The sequence below is a fragment of the Anser cygnoides genome, chromosome 18, assembly GCF_040182565.1.
Source record: "Anser cygnoides isolate HZ-2024a breed goose chromosome 18, Taihu_goose_T2T_genome, whole genome shotgun sequence".
NCBI classification, from domain to species: Eukaryota; Metazoa; Chordata; class Aves; order Anseriformes; family Anatidae; genus Anser; species Anser cygnoides.
The window spans coordinates 1,162,591-1,181,270 of record NC_089890.1 but is presented as its reverse complement, the minus strand read 5'-3'; the positions used below and the strand labels follow the sequence as shown (position 1 = coordinate 1,181,270).

Genomic DNA, 18,680 nt, shown 5'->3' with positions numbered 1-18,680 from the left:
ATCTCTGCCACGTCTGAGCATCTGCCTGCCACCTCCTCCTGGCAGTGTCCTGCTGCCTGCTCTTCCCCGGGGCCATCAGGGAGACACCTGTACACTGTGGGCTGCTGTGCCAGCACCTAGGTGCCCCATGCTGTCAGCTGTATCTACTGCATGGATGCAGCCACTTCTGGGCTGGCCTTGAGCCTGCTGGCAGCTCAGAGGGGCCGTGTTGTCACTATCCTGTTACTTCCATGCTGCTGCCTCAGTTCAACAGCAGGGGTCTGCCCTTGTATTCCTTGGGAGAGTCTGGTGCTCTGGCTGGCCCATGAAATGCCAAAGCACTGTGGAGGAGCCCGAGCAGGGTAGGTGCTGGTGTCAAGCTTGCAGACATGCACCAAGGTGGAGGCTGGACATGAGCCCAGATGCTGGTAGCAGAAAAGGGGCACTTGATGGCAGTGAGTACTCCAGCTGCAGGCAGCATGCTGCCTCACCGTTCCAACCAGGGGCAGCTGCTTGCACCCCACCTCCATGTTCCCCGAGGGCTAAGGAGTGCAAGCTGGGGTGGAAGGGCGAGGGCAGGCCTGGTTGGAGCTGAGCCCTGCTCCCACCCCGCAATCTGCCATCCTGCCTGGCTGGTATAGCGCTGCCACTGGCCTTGTGCAGCGTGCCCACAGGTGTAGGGTGCAGGGCAGCAGGCTGTAGCCAGGACACAGTCCTGCTTTCCCTGAGCACAGCCCTCCCTGTCACTATTACCAAAGGTCCCACAACACAACCCTGCTTGCATTCAGTCACTGTTGGGGAGCGTGTCCAGCCCAGTCCCCCATCCTGCCCAGCCCAAGCCCTCAGCACCTGTGGCCATGAGAACATCCAAGACCACAGTCCCCTTCTTCCACAGTCCTGTGACATCTAATATTAGCCACACCACTGCAGCCTGTGTGCACACAATGGCTTGGGGCACTGGGACCCCTGCAAGCAGAGGCAGGCAGGCTCTGGAGACCCCTCCAGGGTAGGAAGCAGGCACTGGCGTAGCCCTTGCTGCACGGGCATGTCTGGCTACAGGAGAGAGAGGTGGAGGTGATGTACAGTGCCTGCTGCTTCTGCCCCAGTGCTGGTGCCTGCCACTGCAATCTGCACACTGCTGTGCTAAGCCAGTGAGAGCACTAGGCCCCCTCCTCTGGGAAGCAATAACACTACTGGTAGGGCTACTCCTAGGCAGGCAGGCAAGAAAGTTCATCTCAGGCTCTGACCCCGCAGCAATGCCCACTGCTAGCACAAGGGGACTTTTTTTCTTCTTCCAAGAAATGGTTTCTGTGGTACAAGCTCAGATGACGTCAGTGCCCACCCCCGTCAAGGCACAAAGCCAAGAACAGCAGTGGTGTGGTTACTGACACTTGCGCCTTGTCGATACCACCACTGCCAGCAGCAGGAGCCAGACGGCACTGTGGTTTTGCCACTGGCGCTTTGCTGGGATCGTGCAGGCAGTGATGGCTGCATGCTCTGACATGATGGAGGCAGAGGCGCATGCTGCCTTCACTGCCCTGCAGGCTGTCTCTCACTGTCCTCGCTGTGAGGGGAGGGTGTTTTGGTGCAATAATTACCCCTGCACTATGGGAAGCCCCATTCAGTTCCTTTTTACCTGCCTGTCATTGCATGTACAGACTGAATCACCAATAGTGTGGTTGTGCTTTGAGGAAACGTTTCACTTTTTCTTTCTAGCCCCCAACCTCAGACCACTTATCCTTTGGGTTATGACACCTCTGTTCCAAGTGCCACCTGCCCTCCTAACACCATGAGCATGTTGATGCAGTATTTTATGAGCAGTGTGGGGCACACACAGCTTGCACTTGAATTGGGGATTGGGGATTTATTTTTTTTAGTTGTTGTTTTTTTGTTTGTTTGTTTTTTAGTAAGTAATGTACTTGAAGGCTTTCCAAGCCCTCTGTGGAGTTGTACTGTTGCTGTACTGTGAGCTAAGTGTCCTTGTTTTCTATGTGGATCTTGACCCTGGCTTGCTCTGTCTCACTGGGCTGGATGACACTGTATTGTTGCCTCTTTTCTCCTTCACCCTTTCCGTCCCTGCTAATCTCCCTTCCTTCTCCCAAAGCTTTGGGTGCAAAACAGCTTCCCATTTTGTGGAATTTTTATGTAGAATAAACGTTTGTAACTGTAAAGCTCTGGGCTGGCACTTCTATTTAAAGGGAAGGGAGGAAGTGACAGGCAGCAAGGGTTGCACTTCAGAGATTCCAACACCCTCAGAGCATTAATGCACACAGGGTGGGCCTGATTTGAAGCGGATGCAGGAGGAATCACCATAGGAAAGTTCAGATAACACTTCTGCCATTCTGCCTGGAGGAATATTGGCCCTCATGGGAGGCACACCTTTATACTGCCTGGCTACCTGCCTGCAGGCAGAGGGGAAGCTGGCAGGAAACCTGTTTTCCACCTCAGCTCTCCTGCACTGAGGACACAACACAGGAGACCAGCAACACTTCTTACTTGTTGACTGTTTAGTGAAGAAGCTGGATATAATGTTCTGGCTCACCTGGAGCTCCAGATGGCTCACTGCCCCATCGGGAAGATAAGCAATGGCATGGCAGACACCAATCGGACAGAACTCTGTGCCACTCTGCCTTCAGAGAAAACAGGTGTGGCAGCTTTGCAGTTGGCAGTTTGGCTGCACCTGAGCCAGTCTACACCTGCAAGAGCCCCAGTGACCTGTTCCAACAAGTCCCAGGCCTGGGGTGCCCATCTGTGCCATTCACAGGAGGCTGACTGGAGAGGCCAACACACCATCTTCCACGTCAGCAGTGTCCACAGCAATTCCACAGCAATTCAGAAGTGAGGTCGGCGCTTTCGACCTGTGTATTTTGTGTCTGCTCGTACCTCCCTGTGAAGAAAAGCAGAGAGCAACTCAGTGTGACACACAGGGAGGGGAAGGGAAGCTAGTTCATGGCAGGAGTTTGAATGGGTGACAGACAGCAAGCCAGCGTAGCACAGTCAACCTCAGCAGAGGCAGGACCCAGCTAAACTTACTTGCCCTGTCGTCGCCTGCGCTCTTTCTTCTCAAGAATCCAGTCCCGGCTTTTCTTCACAGACTTGCCCTTGGTGTTTCTGAACCGTGTCCTACAGAGACAGCAGACAGCAGCTGGGGAGGAACTCTTTTGTGCCCTGGAAGATTTCCGCCCAGACCTAGGCATGCCTCATAAAAACAACGGGTGCCTTCCCACTCCCCAGGGATAAAAGAGGCTCAGGAGCACTGTGGACAAGGCCCACACAGTCCAGCTCCAGACACACAGGAGGAGGGAGGCTGCCACCAACCACAGCTTTGAGCCAAGGGACACCTACCCTCCACAGGCTGCAGCAGACCAGCACTCCCCTGTGCCACATCTGACATACCAGCAGCGTGCTTAAGCACAGCCACCTTCCCCTTGTCTGTTCTACTCTGAACAAAGCAGACAAAGCCTCTGGCTTCCCAACAAGTTGCCAGTTCTGCTATTGCCTTCCAAGATGAAGTACCCCCTGGACTAAGTGAGCAGAGCACAGCAGTGTAAGAGGCAGGAAAACATGGCAGCCACCAGCTGCTGGCAGCCATGACGATTTTCCTCTGTTTTTTATTCTCTGTCTCTCCCACTGGCTGCAGGGGGGGGGCTCCTCCCTGCACCACTACTATAGGAGGAGACCTTGCCAGCAGGAGAAACCACACAGGGCACAGCTGCGCACAGTCAGACAGCAAAGAACTTGACAGAGGATGGAAGGGAACACCAGGTTTCAAGCACAGCAGCCCGCCTCCCCGCCAAAAAAAAATAAAATGTTTGACATAACCAGAACTGTAAACAACCTCCCTTCCACCACCACTAACCTATGCTACAGTGCTGAGCTGAAGAGCTGAGTGCTGGACAGAAAGCACACCTCAATCTGAATGCTCAGCTGAAGTTCCAGGGTGAGCATCAACAGCAGCTCCCTGATGCCATAGCAAAGCCCTCTAGTCAAACCAACCTGTTACATTCCCTGTGTCTGGAGCCCTTCAGTAAGATAAAGCAGTGCCCATCTGGGCTGCCAGCGGTCTTCCCAGTACCCCCAGTCCCTTCCCTCCCACCACTTCACACACAGCAGCACTGTGGTCCTCGATCAGCAAAACTGAGCACTTACATCCCCTGAAACTGGGGAGGACTTGAAACTGCACCCCACATACAATACCTCACACTGGTGAACTTTGCCTGGTGTATCTCTTCTCCGTCAGCACACTCAGTACCAAGGCCCTGAAAAGCAAAATTAGGAACTTTCACCTGGTGCAGACAGAGCTAGTGGTCACTGCCATCTAAATAAATTAAGGGAAACACAGTGCTCTATAAGGGGAGGGACTGGGACAGGAGTAAACTGATCTCCCAGAAACTGTGGCACAGAAACCAGACGAGAACAAAGAAACATAAAGAGTGAAGCCACATCTGCATATGCAGTTGGCTGGTGTGACTCCTGCTCACCCACAGCTCTTCCACATAACCCAGCAGCCAGGAAGGCATTTCTGCTGCTAGGCGGAGTTCCTCACCTTTGGTAACGTGCCAGAAGCCCCAACAAAGAGGCAGAGGAAGAACCTGAAGGGAAAAGAGTATGAGGAACATGAAGCTGAGATTCAGCATGTGATTCCCAGTCCCCAAGCAAGACTGGGATCTTCTATTATAGAGTCAGATCTAAACTGTCACCTCTGCCCAGGATTGAATCGTGGAAAAGAGAAAAACAGCTTGTAAAAATCACTGCTGAGGCTATGCCTCACCCGACACATGGCCCATTCACAGAAACATAGGACTCACTTCTTGGCTTTGGCGCTGTTGGGGTAATCTACCACCATTCCCCCAGTAAAGCCAGCTCTCATGGCTTGGGCCGTGATGAGCTCCAGCTGGAAAAATAAGCACATGCAAATGTCATTCACCCACAAGCAAAGCCCAAGGGACTTCTAGACTCAGTCACAGCTAACTGTGTATGCACAAGATGGGTCAACCCTGATTCTATTAAACCCTACACCAAGCCCCAAGCTCTGCAGTTCCATCCAGGCAGCAGCCTGCTGTATTTTTTGTTCTCCCTGCTCCTCCACCTTGCCTGCATTCAGTGGAGCAGCAAACTCTCCAGGAGAGGTATACAAGGCTGGATTTTCCAGCCCTTGGGAATTACAGTACAGTGCTGACAAGTACAGCCCAGTCTTCAAACCCAGTCACGTAGGCAAAAATCCAGCACAGCCCATTTAAATCAAGTCCTGTCAATTTCTTTGATTTTAAGGCACAGCCCAAAACAAACTGTGAAGCAGCAGAAATTGCGTATGGCTTTCTCCTTATTGTTGGTTTTTTTCCTGGCTCTTGCAGAGCTTTATGGATGGCAGGAAGGACAGAAACACAGACCTGATGTGGGGCAATACCATGCATTCAAAGCCTCAAACAGCACACAGGTTTTCTGCCTTGCTCTGCCTGTTCCTCTTCCCCACCAAGTGGTATCTTGTACCTGTTCTGAATTCTCAGGGTACAGCTGCAGGACGGCTCGGGATCCTTGGGCCTATGGGAAATAAAGTCAATCACAACCCTGTTAAGACAGGGTTCCCCTCTGGTCACCCAGTCCCTAGCCCCCAACTCCTAAAACCTCCTAGAGAACTCTCCCAGCAGAGCTGCTCAGACTGCAGTCAGCTTCTCCGCAGCACAGCAGGGCATGAAGCTAACAGCAGGGATTACAGAAACACAGGGCACCATGCAAAAAGGAATGCAGACAGGAAATAGGTGCTCCTGCTAGTCTTATATTTCAGTAGCATTTACTTAAAAAGTCTTCCTAAAAGGCACCAGTGAGGACACAAAAATAGACAGAGGCCTGAATGAGAGAGCCTGACACTTACCAAAGCGGTATAAAGAGTTGAGAAGAATTGATAAAGGCGTTTTGGAGGACTGTGCGACTTCTTATCAGCATTACAAAGCCACTGCACTGCGGAAATACTGAGAAAGAGAACAAGACCCTCAAGACACCGAGCCATCAATTCTTTAGCAGAGCCCATAACCTCCCTTTGAGATTCCTTTCACTGTTAAACATGTGTTAGGCATCAGGGAAACTAATTAATTTTCCCCATGTAACTTTGCCTTCCACTTTGCAGCCAAGACACTACAGGAATCCCTCTTGAGACTCCCTAAGCTATGCCACAACCCAACATAGCACAGCAGTTATTCAAGCTTATTCAAGCACAACAAAAACACCAGACATCTCCCCCAGGCCAGGTGCTCAAATAATTCAATGCTTGGTTGGGGCCCTTGCATAGCCCACAAGCTGCCATACAGGTTTTGACAATGAGCAATCCCAAACTGATTCAGATCAGTAACAGACAGCCCCTGCTCCTGTCCAGTACCTTTATGAGGTATTCTCTAAGAAAAGTATTTCTTTCCCCTTCACCTCAAAATCAACCATCAAGTTCAGCTGTGAGGTCAATCCCTAGGTCAATGTCACAGGAATATTTTAGGTTTTCATCCTAGGTCCATGTCTCAACTCTCCTGATGTTATCTCCACCTTCACTTTATTTATTTCAATAATCTTCCCAGCTCACTACCACAAAACACAGACAAGCATCTCTTGGGAAACTGCTGCTTCTACAATCTGGAATCTCAGCAGCTTGTCCCAGAGAGCTGGAGTCAAGTTGGCATGGAGCAAACAGAGTTACAGATAAGGACAGTCACAGTCAACTGTCACGCAACATAAGCAGACCATGTATACAGTACAAAATACGTAGTTATGCAGAGTATCAAGAGAGCTTGGTTAGGTGCACAAACTCACCTGATACAGCCATCAAACATGCCAGGTCTGAAGGGAATGCCGTGACCCACATCTGCAAGAAGAAGGTCTCCTTCCACCTCTCTCTCCACAGCCACATCTGCACAGAACAGAGGACAGCTCATAGTACCAAGCTCATGCCTTCAGCAATCACCTCTGAGGTGAAGTGAGCACTAAAGGGGAGGAGAGACCACTCACCCAACATTGCAGGGCTAATGTCCATGCCAATCCAGTAGTGCCCCTCTTCAGAGATAAAATCCCCGCTCAGCCCAGAGCCGCAGCTGAAGGGAGGAAGGGGTGGTAACAGATCACAGGCCTTGCCAGACAACGCTCTAGGATAGCCACCGCCCAACAGCGATATCCCCCTCTGTTAGTCCGCAGCAGACACCAGCGCCATGCCGGGCTGAATCCCCGCAGGCCTGCGTGCTGCGCCCCGCCGCTGGGCCCCGCTCACCCCACGTCCAGGAGGAGGCACGGCCGGTCCTCGGGCAGCCCCAGCAGCTCCACGGCCCGCTCCGACATCTGCGCCTGGATCTCCCTCACCCGGGAGCTACAAAGCAGGGCAAGGGAGGGCTCAGGAAGGGGCGCGCCAGGCCCGGGCCCGGGCCCCGCAGCCGCTCCCTCAGCCCAGCCCAGCCCAGCCCGCCCCGCCGTACTTCTGCGTGTACTTCCGCGCCTCCACCTCATCGTAGAACTGCAACGAGAGAAGGGAGAGGGAGGCGTGAGGCCCGGCCCCGGCCCCGGCCCCGGCCCCGGCCCCGGCCCCGGCCCCGGCCCCGGCCCCGGCCCCGGCCCCGGCCCCGGCCCCGGCCCCGGCCCCGGCCCCGGCCCCGGCCCCGGCCCCGGCCCCGGCCCCGGCCCCGGCCCCGGCCCCGGCCCCGGCCCCGGCCCCGGCCCCGGCCCCGGCCCCGGCCCCGGCCCCGGCCCCGGCCCCGGCCCCGGCCCCGGCCCCGGCCCCGGCCCCGGCCCCGGCCCCGGCCCCGGCCCCGGCCCCGGCCCCGGCCCCGCCGCCTCACCAGCTCGGGCGGCCCACGGTGCTCGGGCCGCCGCCCGCCGGCCGCCATGCTGCCGCGCGCCGTCACCGCCCCGACGTCACCGCGAGGCGCCGGCGCAGAGCGCGCCGCACCCAAGATGGCGGCGCGCGGGCGCTGAGACGGCGGGGCCCGATGGAGCTGGAGGCGCTCGGTCGCCTGCGGCGCCTCCTGCTCGCCGCGCCGGGCCTCGGCCTGGCGCCGGGCCGCGCCGGGCACCGGGGATGCGGCGAGGCCTCAGGTCCGCGCCGCGACCTGTACGAGGTGCTGGGCGTCCCGCCCACGGCGACGCAGGCGCAGATCAAGACGGCGTACTACGAGCAGTCGTTCCGGTACCACCCCGACCGCAACGCGGGCAGCGCTGCCGCCGCCGAGCGCTTCGCCGCCGTCAGCGAGGCCTACCTGGTGCTGGGCAGCGCCGCGCTGCGCCGCAAGTACGACCGCGGCGTCCTCAGCCGCGAGGACGTGCGCGGCGCCCCCAAGCCCTCGGGCCGCCCGCCCGCCCCCAAGCCCCCGCCCGCCCGCGCCGCCGCCTCCGGCTCCCCCCGCGGGCCCGTCCCGCCGCCCTTCGACTTCGACGCCTTCTACCGCGCGCACTACGGGGAGCAGCTGGAGCGGGAGCGGGCGCTGCGGGCGCGGCGGGAGCAGCTGCGCCTCCGCCGGGAGGAGGCCGCGGCCCAAGGCCGCTTCCAACTCGTCTCTGACCTCTCGGTCGGGCTCCTGTTTTTCTTGGGCGTCGTTCTGCTCTACGGCCTCAAGTAACGCGTGGGCACCAGCCCAGCTCCGCCGCTGCAACAGGACAACGGAGCTCACTGGTGGGCATGGCCCCTGCACCCACGTCATGCCTGGGCTCAGCTCCTCAGGCCATGACGTGGCCCTTCTGCCAGTGCGGTCTTCAGAGATAGTGTGCGACCAGCAGGCACTGTATGTGGGCTCAGCTCCTCAGACTGTGACCTGTCCCCTTTGCCGTGATCTTTAGAGACAGTGCATGGCCACAGTACATGGCTGTGATGTGTTACCTCTGCAAGTGTGACCTGCAGATACTGTATGACCACTGGGTATCACATGTGGGCCCTTCTCGATAGGTTGCAGCGTGCCCCTTCTGCCAGTATGACCTGCAGATGTTGTGCCTGATGGGTTCGTGGACCTTGGTTTGTGGACTCTGACATGTCTCCACCATCAGTGCTGCTCTTTGACCCTGGTGGGAACCACGTGTCTTCTCTTGAGCCGCAGTGGAGATTAAATGATTGACAATGGTGTTTGTGTGCTGTGTGTGTTTGTAGGGGGTGCTCTTGCCAATGCTGACTAATGACTCCCTGTGGTTTTCCGTTAATCTGAAACTAGCCACCTCCATGCTTTCACACTTCTTACTATATATTTGGGGCGTTTTGGGAGCATTGGTTTCCAGACTTCATCGTTGCCTTTGTCTCCATTCAGGATTTGCCTCACTCTGTGGCGACTACAGAAATTTCAGCTTCAGCAGCCTTACAAGAATGAAACCTGGTCCTACAAGAATGAAACCATGTCCTAGTCAGCGTGTGACACCACCTAGAGATGCTGCCCAAAATACTTTGGTATTCAGAACAGTCTGTCCTGTCTAGGGCTTGCTAGGAACTTTGCACAAGACTATCTCGTATAGGCCTTTATGGTTGGAGCAGTACGCTTCTGGACACTGAGTGGTGTTACTTGTGTTTTGCATGTGTCTAAGCATCATTTGCACAGAAGAGTATTTACCTATTTAAGTACAGAGTGTTTTAGGAACATTTTAGGAAATGTTTAGGAAATGAATGTTTTAGGAAAGATTGTCTCTAGGAGCTTCTGTGTTTCCTTTGGTGCAAGTTTCCCCTGTACTATTTGAAGAGACTGAAGTTTGCTATAACATGGTATTGCAATGCTTAGCATGCCAAAGGTATTGTCTGCATTGCTTTGCACTATATTTGGTGGGCTTGGCTGCACCTTCTGTGCAGAAGCTGAACCCTCCCGTCTCACTGCAGTGACCCCGGGTTATGTTTTCTTCCAATATAAACTTGTGAAAGGAGAATGCCTAACATTTTCCAGCTGTGGAGTTCCGTGATACTGAACTGAGCCTTACGCAGTAGCATGTCAGAGTGTAATGTGTACCGGTGCAGGATATATGCTGCTATAGGAGAGTTTTCTGCCTCTTCTGGAAATAATTTTACTAATTCCAACTGCAGGCGCTCAAAAGTGCTGCGTGTTTGGAGAAATTCAGCCTGGGAGCACATAGAGGGCTTTCCAGGATCCTCTTTGGTTGTTGTTCCACCCCCTCTATGTGGGATAATAGTCCTGAAACATCAACATGTGAAGGGCAGAGGGAGCTTGGTGTTCAAAATTGGTTATGAACAGAAAGCCTCTAGAGCTGTGGCGAGTGCCATCACTGATGCATTTTTGTGCTGTAAGGCAAGTTTCTTGAAAGACCAGAGGCTGTTTCCCAGTCAGAGTTTGGCCAGTCTCTTGCAGACTGGAAGAGCTTGGCAACAGCCATGCGAAGCAGTGGGTACTGTACAGGAATACATCTCTAGTTCCTGGTATCATGGGTTGTAAGGTTTTCAAGGCAGCCCTGCCAAACACTTGTCTTCAAGATTGATCTTTGTGTATAGTGCCGAGGCCCAGGGCTGTGGGCTGTTCCTGCAGTCAAGCCCTGTATCCAGCCATGAACTGACTTGAAGGCAGGGAGTGGGTTGGTGCTGCACAGAACAGGAGGAACTGAGACTAGTCAGTGTGCTCCCTGCTTAACGCTGGGGGTAGAGAAGCACTTCTATAAGCCATCTGGCTCTCTTGCTCTGTGCCTGGTGCTTGTGTCTGAAATTGGAGGGTGAAGTATCCAGACACCAAAGCTGAGCTAATCTATGTCCCTAACTGTGAGTGGCTTGGGCAGTGTAAGAAAAGACCAAAAACTCATGGGCTGAAATAAAGACAGTTTAATAGAGAAAAAACAAACAAAAACAATAAGCAGTAATCAACAACAACAACAACAAATCACCAAATGATGCACAATTCAATTGCTCACCATCTGCTGATGCCCAGCCATTCCCCAAGCAGTCCCCTAGCTTTATGGTTCAGCATGACGCTGTAAGTTATGAAATACCCTTTTGGCTGTCCTGGTTGTGACCCATCCCAGCTTCTTGTGCACCCACAGCCTCCTCGCTGGCAGGGTAGTATGAGAAGCAGGCAAGTCCTTGACTCGGTATAAGTACTGCTCAGCAACAGCTAAAACATTGATGTGTTATCAACATTATTCTCAGAAGTCCAGGATGCAGTGCTATACCAGCTACTAAGAAGAAAATTAACTCTATCCTAGCTGAAACCAGGACACTGATCTCCAGATCACCACCTCCATGCTGGTTGGGCCTGAGTGCTCTGCTGCTCCAGGAGGGATTTTGGATCAGGCACATACTGGCTGGAGGTAGTCCAGATTCACAGACCTACTGCCACCTCCTAGCACATGAAGTTTCTACACCTTCATTGTCTTGTGTTAATACTGTCATCATGTTTAATATTTCTCCTCTTTCCCAAGCTGTTTCCCTAATGGAAAGCTGCCAGGGGCAATTGGTTTTCCATTAGCCAAGTGAGCACAGTCCTTGTGGGGTACCTGTGCCATGAGTGCCAGAGGAAATCCATCAGTATCTAACTGTGACAGCAGTGGTGTAATGGCAAGGGATTGTGTGAGTTGCCAACATCAGAAGCTCAAGGTGGAAAAGGGGAGGAAACAGGACAAAAGCAGAGTTTAGCTGTTGCTACACTAAGTTGAATGAAAGCTCCAGGTAAACTGAGATAAGTCTGGATTAAGCCTGCCACCACCTGAGACCTTGCAAGGTCAGGGCATTGCCCAGAGAGGAGCAGGCTGTGTGAGCAGGGTACTGAACAGCACCAAGGGGACAGCCCCAATGCTCACCTGCCCTGGAGTTGCTGCGCAGAGCTCTACCCTAGCCCTGCTGCTGCTGAGCCCCAGTGAAAGGTCCTGGGGAAGGGCTGCATGGTTGGCAGCACCTGCAGATATAGGGACGGGTGAGGCAGCTTCCCTTCCCATCAGCAGCATCCCCTGCGGCAACTCCTCTGTTAATGGAGTTCCCTATTAACAGCCCTGCTGCCAGCTCGGCACCTGCTGTGCAGGGAGGCCCAGCTGGGGCAGTTTGTTGTGGCTATGCCACTTGCTGGCCAGCCCAGTCCTGCTTTTTATCCTCCAGTGGAGCAGGGTTGTGGCTCAAAAGGTCTCTGGGAGGCTGACAGGGGTAGCCCTTCTCTGCCTGGTCTCCTGTCCCTCCCAGGCTGGGGCTGCTGCTCACCCACCTGGCTGGGGGGAGCAGAGAGGCCACGCAGCCAGCAGGGCCTGCACTCCAGACCACCTTTCCCCAGTTTGGCACAGGAATGAATGTGGGGGCACATTCCACACACAGTAGCAGCTCTTCCCTCTTCCCTGGGGCAAGTGGAGGCAAATCCCCTCTTCGCCTCCCCTCCACCCTCCCCCAAAAGGCCTTGTGGTGGGTGGTGGCCCCGTGGGGCATGGGTGCTGGTGAAAGTGTCACTGCACAGTAAGGAGAGGCACAGGAGGATCGTCCTCCCCAGCAGGACCCTTGCTGCTTCTGCCAGCTCCTACCTGTTACCGATGCTCCCATCCTGTGGCTCTGTGCAGGACTTTGTCCTCCCAGGTCTGCTTGCGTAAGGGACTGGAGCTGCCAGAATGGCAAGGCGCTGCCTGTGTACTCTGGAAGCCAAGAGGCAGGCAGTCGATGGTGCTGTGCTCCCCAGAGGCGTGCATTGCACTAACCCTGTGTGTGCTTCCCATCAGGACCACTGCCCTGGCCCCAAGCTGGATAGACCCAGCTCCAGGTTTGGGGCTTGGAAGAATCTCCTCAGCGCAGGGAGTCATCTTGTGCCAGAGTCTGCCAGGGGGCCCCTGGATGAAGAAAGGTAATGGACTACTGGGGTGCCAGGGCCTAGCCATGTCATCCCACTGAGTGGGGCCAGCACCCGGGGGTGCTGCAGGGCTCCTACAGACAGAAAGCCACCCAGGGCTGCTGCAACCCAGCAAAGGCTCCTGACTCACTGTGGTTTTGGACTGTTACTTTCAGTAAGATAGAGACACTCTGCCTCCCTGGACCTGGGAGAGGTAGCTGCGCACCTTGAGGATTCACACTCATAGGACCAGATTAGGCAGTCACTGTAAGGTGACTCAGTAGCTGCTTGGGCTAGGGCAGGTTGTTCGGGAGCTGCTGATAAACCCATGCAGCACTGTCTGTGAATGCCCAGTCTGGGGAGCCATGCAAGGCAGGGACTTGGTAGAAAGACTGACCATTTGTGCCTGGCTGTTTTTTGGATGGCTTGGCTCCTCATTAATGGTCACATGTGCTCTAGTGCCCATCCCAGTGCTGATTGTGGTCCCATCTTGCAGGGAACTGACACAGCTTATAAGCTTTACTGACATTCGGCCCACACAGGTGCCTGGATCTGGGTTCCGGCACGCTCTATCCTCGTACCGTTTCCTTGGGGTGTTTTCCTCTTGAAAGTGCCTTTCCTGAAGAGCTGTGATGGCCTTCCTCTCCCAAGTGAGCATCCAGATCCCTAAGGAGAAGCCTTGTGCTTGCCCAGCAGCACCCCTCGTGTGCACGTTCACAGCTCTCATAGCTCAACATGCACGTCACTTGGGCCCACATCCCCATGCTTTTCCCACAGCTCCCAGTCATCTCAGGCAGCCTCCCACACAGCCCCTGAGGGAGCCTGGATGGCTGTCTGGGGAACTCCAGGACACTCTGCATCCGATCCCCTGCCAGACACAGCCTTGAGGTGGTCCCACGTGGAGCTTGCTCCAGGAGAGGACTTGGCCAGTGGCCACAGTGAGGAGGATGAAGCAAAGACCAAAATTACCCTCTAAAAGATGCTGGTTTGGGCCAACAGGGTCCTCCAGGACAGGTTGTGCACATCCTCCCTGCCTGTGCCATGGGCGGTACTGCAAGAGAGCACCGGGCACTCAGCACCATGCCCAAGGCAGCCTCCGGGCCCTTTCCCTTCTCTGGGAGCTGGGTATGGGAACATTGCGCTTCAGTGGCTTCAGATCCTGCCATGGCTGCAGGAGGTGCAAATAATGGTCTGTGGGGTGAAAGCGACAGTGCAAACCCTATAGCGAGGGATAATGAGGCCGCAGCCAGGACCCTTGGCCAACGTGTCCTGCACAGGGACTCTGGCCAGAGCCTGGGCACTGGCCTCAGGGCACTGGGATGGAGGAATAGCAACCTCTTGAGATCTGTAGCATGAACCTTCCTTACAGTAAAGCTGAGGGTTAAACTGGCCTCCTATGTGCTCCTACCCAGTCCCCTTATTTCCCTGGTCACATTAGTGTTGTGGGGCAAGCCAGAGCCTGACCAGCAGTCAGCCATGTCCTGGCACCCTTTGTTGAAGGGATGAACATAAACCGAGCATGGTGGGACCCTGGAAAGAAGGAGGTGCTCTGCAAAACAACAAATATTCCAGCCACCACAGTCTTCTGGCCTGCCAATAAAGTGACAGCATTCATTTCGGTGGCTGGTTCCTGATTTATCTTAGTCTTAAACCTGTTTGAACTGGTTAAACTGGATGACTGGCCTCAGTGCCACAGGTGAGGGTTGGGGTTTGGAGCATGGGGTGGGGTACCCTGGGTAAGGGTAGCAGTACTGCCCACCTCCTCCCTGGGTGCAGGAGCACTCATGGGACTCTGCAAGCTGCATGGTGAAGGGGATGATCAAGCACTGCCAGCCTACAGTCCATATTCTGGGGTGCTTTGAAGCCAGAGCCCTGTGCTTCTTTGTATGATTTCTAAGCTGTCTGCACAACAGGGCCTCCTAGCTGGAGGGTAGATAGGCAGCTGGGGAAAACAAACAAAAACCCCTGCAACCAGACAGCGACTGAAAGCATAAGAAGAGCCTGAAAACCAATCAAAGGCTAGAAACAGCATCAACACACCAGCACAAGAGACATCCCAGTACAGGGAGCAAGTAGGCTGCCTGAGGGCTATCCTGCTTCCTCCCAGCTTTGTCTCACCATCCATTGCATGAGTTTAAGGAAAGACTCCCAGATGAGTCTCTGGGGAGCCAGGACTAGTGCAAGAGGGTAGATAGGGAGTGTGTACTAAAAATACTGCAGGGCTGGGGGGAGACCTGCACTTCCTGCTTCCTGTGGCAGCCCTCACCATCCCCACAATGCCGATGGACTGGACCAAGCACAAGGGCAATGCCTGTGCAAACCTGGCAAGTGTCACCCCCACAGCCACCTCCTCCCCACCCCTCCTGTACATCTGTTCACAGACAGGCCAACAGGGGAACACAGAGCATGGAAAAAAGTCTTTATTTAGAAAGCATGTGGCGCCCAGAGCTCCTGAGCCCTCTTCCCTGCCTCCTCCAACCCACCTGGGCTCTACTGACCCCCACCCCCATCTCCCATCACTGTTCCTCTTGCTGTGGACACAGACATATCTTTCCCCCCAACAGCTCACCAAGCGCAGCATCTACTGCCTGGCCACACTTGCTACCCCACTGCATCCTCAGCCAAGCAGCTCCTTCTCCACAAGTACCCACCCCCTGTACCTGCCCGACAGCTACCACAGCCTCAGGGCCTTGTGGACACCCCTGCGTGCTCCCTGGCCAAGACCATGCAGCCCACAGGGCACCGCCCTGCCCCTGTTCTGTTACCGGTGTGGTGGCTCCTGCTTCTGGTGGCGTGGCAGCTGCTGCACGCAGAAAGGACGGGGGCTGAGCAGGGGGACGTGTCGGACAAGGCGCAGGGGCAAGCCCATAGGGGTGTCAGGGCAGGGGGCTGCTGGCTGCTTTTCCAGGGCTGGGAGATGGCGTTTCAGAGGTACAGCTGGCATGGCAAAGGGCACAACAGTCTCTGAGGGGATAAGACAGGCAGGCACGAAGTGATAGCAGAGATGGAGGTCTTTGGGGGTTGCTCCGCTCCACAGCGGGGCAAGGCGGACTGGCGCTGGGCTGACTTGGGCAGCTGGGCGCCCCACGGGGCCTGCAGGGTGCCTGTCTGCCCTGCCTTTCTGCAGCAGCTCCTGCAGTTTCTCCAGCTGCACCCGGCAGATGTGAGAGCGTGTGCGGCTCTGGCAAAAGGATTCCAGAAAGGCATCAAGGGGCAGGTCTTGGGCCAGGAACTGCTCCATCTGTGCCTGCAGGACAGGCAGTGGGCAGTGTCAAGCAATGAGAGCTGCAGGACCATGGAGGGAGCCCAGGTGGCTGAGCCCCTGGACTGTTCTCCAGGGTCCTGCACACAGGAGGGCACAGGCCCCAGGCGAGGAAGGGGCAGTAGCACAGGGGCCTCATCTGACTCACCTCTGACTCTGCCTCGGAGGCATCCAGCTTGGCTTGGAGCTGGCCAAGGGCACTCTGTGGGCTCCACTTCTCCAGGTATGTCTCTGTGCCAGGAAAGGATGGAGCTGCCAACAAACCTCCCCCCAGATGTCCCCACTGCTGGGATTGTGGTCTTTCCCACTCCCAAGCATGAGGGGACCTCTCCCCCCCTCAACAAAAAGCCCCCAAACACATCCCTGGAGCAATCTGCACAGCAGAGCTTGCATCCTACCATGGCAGCTGAGCGCCAGTTACACCTTACACCACTCCTGATCACAACCAGGCCATATCCCCATGCATGTCTGAGGGTGCTGAGCCCACCCTGGCCTTCCTGTTAATGCAGCATTCTCTGGACATGCCAGCCAGCCCTGCACAGCTCCGCCTTACCCTCCACTCACCCAGGCGCTGCTGCTTGTCCCAGCACGCTTCTTGTATCTCCTGTAGCTCCTGGTACTTGATGGCTAAGGAAGCCTTCCCGTCCTCCAGCTGTGGGCGCAGGGACAGGTTCTCCCTGGCCAGGGTACTGTTTGATGCCAAACACATCTCCCGCTCCAGCTGCAGACTCTGAAACTACGGGGATGCAGGGTTCACACCGGGAGGCACAGCTGGAGCCACTCTGAGCCATGGAACCTCCCCCCATCCCCACCGTCTGCTCTGTCTCAAAAGGGGCACGTCCTAGGGAAAACTCATCCACAGCACAGGGCAGGATACCTTGAAGGTTAGCAGAGCTCACAGCTGGCATACCCAGCCCCCCTTCTGCAGCGAGTCACAGCTCCTGAAAGGCCTCATTAGCTAATGAGGATGTCAGGAGAGAGGCACCCTCTCCTGCTGCACACACATCTTCCACCCATGGAAAGCAGAGAGCAGGCCAAGGGGAAGTACGGTGACAACAGGCTTACATTAACTTAAAAATAATGTCTCCATTCCCGCCAAGCAGCACAGGACCCATGGGAGCCGAAGGGCACCCCTGGATTATTCCGGCCACCTTGGTGTGAGCTGGGGGAAGGCACCCAGGCGTGGGGGGGCACAGCTGGGGGGGCTCCAGGCGGGGAGCAGCTGCCACAGGGCTGCGGCACATCCCTCGGCCGTTTCCTCCCTTGCTGCCGTTCCCCTGCAATCGCAGCTTTGCCTCAACAGGGAGAGCAGCGGAGGCAGAGGGTCTGACCGCGCTCAGGTTTTCGATGGGTGCGACGGCTGCTGCCCCCCCCCCCCCCCCCACTCCCGGCGGCGGCAGCAGCAGCACCGGAGCAGCCGCAGGTACACGCACAAAGCTTCCCCCGCGGCCGCCGTGACCGAGGCGGCGCGGCTGGGACGCCAGGCCGGCCAGTGCCCGGCCAAAGAGGGACGGGGTCCGGACCGCCCAGCCCCGCTCCTCGCACGGTGCTGCCGGCGGCCCCGAGCCCCGCCGAGCCCCTACCTTCCTGCTGAGGCGGGCGGCGCGCTGCAGCCGGGGCTCGTCCTGCAGTAACGCCCGCAGCTGCACCGTGCTCAGCGCCGCGAAGCAGCGCGGGGCCTCGGGGGGCGCCAGGGGCCGGGCCATGGGCCGGGCACGGTCGGGACCCCGCCGCCGTCCGCCGCCGACCGCGGCACCGGGAGCCGCACGCCCGGAGCCCCGCCCCGCCCCGCCCGCCTTAACGGGGCCGCCGGGAGCGAGGCGCTTCCGCCACGCGCTGTCCTGGGCTGCGGGCATGCTGCGCCCGCTGGGTGCTTCCTGCGCTGCACTGCGCCTCGCCGTGTGTATGCTGCACCTGCTCTGTGCACCCTGCGCCCCGCTGTGTGCTTCCTGTACCCGCTACGTGCATCCTGCACTGCACCCTCTGTGTGCATCCTGTGTTGCGTTGCACCTCGCTGTGTGCATGCTGCACCTGCTGTCGGCACCCTGCACTGCACCTTGCCTGTGCGTCCTTGTGTTGGGTTTATGTGGCAAGGATTTTGTTGCGAGGGGGGGAGGGGAGGAGGGGAGATGGGGTGGAAAGGGGATGGCTGCAGGGATGGCCTCTGTGAGGAGTCCAGAAGCTGCTCCATGTTAGATATGGGCCATTTTCAGCCATCTCCAAAAGGTACCCGCCACTGGCTAGAGCCATGCCAATAAGCAAGGTTGTCTGTACCTCTTAGAGCAGATTTAAGAAAGGGAAAAAAAATGCTACACAGCAGCAGCTGGGAGAGAGAGGAGTGAAAAACACCCTGCAGCCCCCAAGGTGAGTGCAGCAGGAGGCAGGAGGTGCTCCAGGCTCACAGCAGCAGTTCCCCTGCGGCCTGGGGAGAGGCCCCTGGTGGAGCAGGCTGTCCCCCTGCAGCCCACGGGTCCCACACGGAGCAGATCTCCACGCTGCAGCCCGTGGAGGAGCCCCCGCTGGAGCAGGTGGATGTGGCCTGGAGGAGGCCGCGGCCTGTGGAGAGCCCCCGCAGGAGCAGGCCCCGGGCCAGAGCTGCAGCCATGGAGAGGAGCCCACGCAGGAGCAGGGGGCCTGGGGGGAGCTGCCACCCGTGGGGGACCTGTGCTGGAGCAGTTTGCTCCTGGGGGATGGACCCCATG

At 56.6% G+C, this 18,680-nt stretch overlaps 3 protein-coding genes across 5 annotated transcripts; 1 reads left to right on the top strand and 2 right to left on the bottom strand.

Annotated features, from left to right (window-relative positions):
- Positions 1 to 2,468: 2,468 nt before the first annotated feature.
- BUD23 (BUD23 rRNA methyltransferase and ribosome maturation factor) lies at positions 2,469 to 7,884 on the bottom strand. 3 transcript variants are annotated; one of them, XM_066979398.1, is made up of 12 exons: positions 7,788 to 7,884; positions 7,428 to 7,465; positions 7,226 to 7,321; positions 6,970 to 7,052; positions 6,775 to 6,871; positions 5,852 to 5,948; positions 5,370 to 5,520; positions 4,788 to 4,873; positions 4,461 to 4,571; positions 4,177 to 4,238; positions 3,013 to 3,102; positions 2,469 to 2,866 (listed from the first exon to the last, which is right to left on the bottom strand). In XM_066979398.1, the coding sequence occupies exons 1-12, from the start codon at positions 7,833 to 7,835 to the stop codon at positions 2,812 to 2,814; spliced, it is 1,014 nt and encodes a 337-aa protein (XP_066835499.1). In that variant the 5' UTR covers positions 7,836 to 7,884; the 3' UTR covers positions 2,469 to 2,811. The 3 variants fall into 3 exon arrangements, with proteins under 3 accessions (XP_066835499.1, XP_066835498.1, XP_066835497.1); XM_066979397.1 differs by having other exon boundaries at positions 4,526 to 4,571; positions 5,470 to 5,520; XM_066979396.1 differs by lacking the exon at positions 7,428 to 7,465 and having other exon boundaries at positions 7,788 to 7,851.
- Positions 7,885 to 7,937: 53 nt separating this feature from the next.
- DNAJC30 (DnaJ heat shock protein family (Hsp40) member C30) lies at positions 7,938 to 9,059 on the top strand. The gene has a single exon (XM_066979400.1). The coding sequence runs from the start codon at positions 7,938 to 7,940 to the stop codon at positions 8,562 to 8,564; it is 627 nt and encodes a 208-aa protein (XP_066835501.1). The 3' UTR covers positions 8,565 to 9,059.
- Positions 9,060 to 15,121: 6,062 nt separating this feature from the next.
- Positions 15,122 to 18,101, bottom strand: VPS37D (VPS37D subunit of ESCRT-I). The gene is made up of 4 exons (XM_048050082.2): positions 17,562 to 18,101; positions 16,543 to 16,714; positions 16,127 to 16,209; positions 15,122 to 15,963 (listed from the first exon to the last, which is right to left on the bottom strand). Exons 1-4 carry the CDS (start codon positions 17,832 to 17,834, stop codon positions 15,478 to 15,480), a joined length of 1,014 nt encoding a protein of 337 aa, XP_047906039.1. The 5' UTR covers positions 17,835 to 18,101; the 3' UTR covers positions 15,122 to 15,477.
- Positions 18,102 to 18,680: the final 579 nt, after the last annotated feature.

Excerpts from the sequence above, each read along its gene's own strand:
- VPS37D (XM_048050082.2), bottom strand. The coding sequence starts at position 17,834 with ATGCCCGCAGCCCAGGACAGCGCGTGGCGGAAGCGCCTCGCTCCCGGC. Across the intron at positions 16,210-16,542 it reads GGACAAGCAGCAGCGCCTGG|AGACATACCTGGAGAAGTGG; the intron begins GTGAGTGGAGGG and ends TTCCTGGCACAG. Across the intron at positions 15,964-16,126 it reads CCTCCGAGGCAGAGTCAGAG|GCACAGATGGAGCAGTTCCT; the intron begins GTGAGTCAGATG and ends CCTGTCCTGCAG.
- DNAJC30 (XM_066979400.1), top strand. The coding sequence starts at position 7,938 with ATGGAGCTGGAGGCGCTCGGTCGCCTGCGGCGCCTCCTGCTCGCCGCG.
- BUD23 (XM_066979398.1), bottom strand. The coding sequence starts at position 7,835 with ATGGCGGCCGGCGGGCGGCGGCCCGAGCACCGTGGGCCGCCCGAGCTG. Across the intron at positions 7,053-7,225 it reads TGCCTCCTCCTGGACGTGGG|CTGCGGCTCTGGGCTGAGCG; the intron begins GTGAGCGGGGCC and ends TCCTCCCTTCAG. Across the intron at positions 2,867-3,012 it reads CGCAGGCGACGACAGGGCAA|GGAGGTACGAGCAGACACAA; the intron begins GTAAGTTTAGCT and ends TTTTCTTCACAG.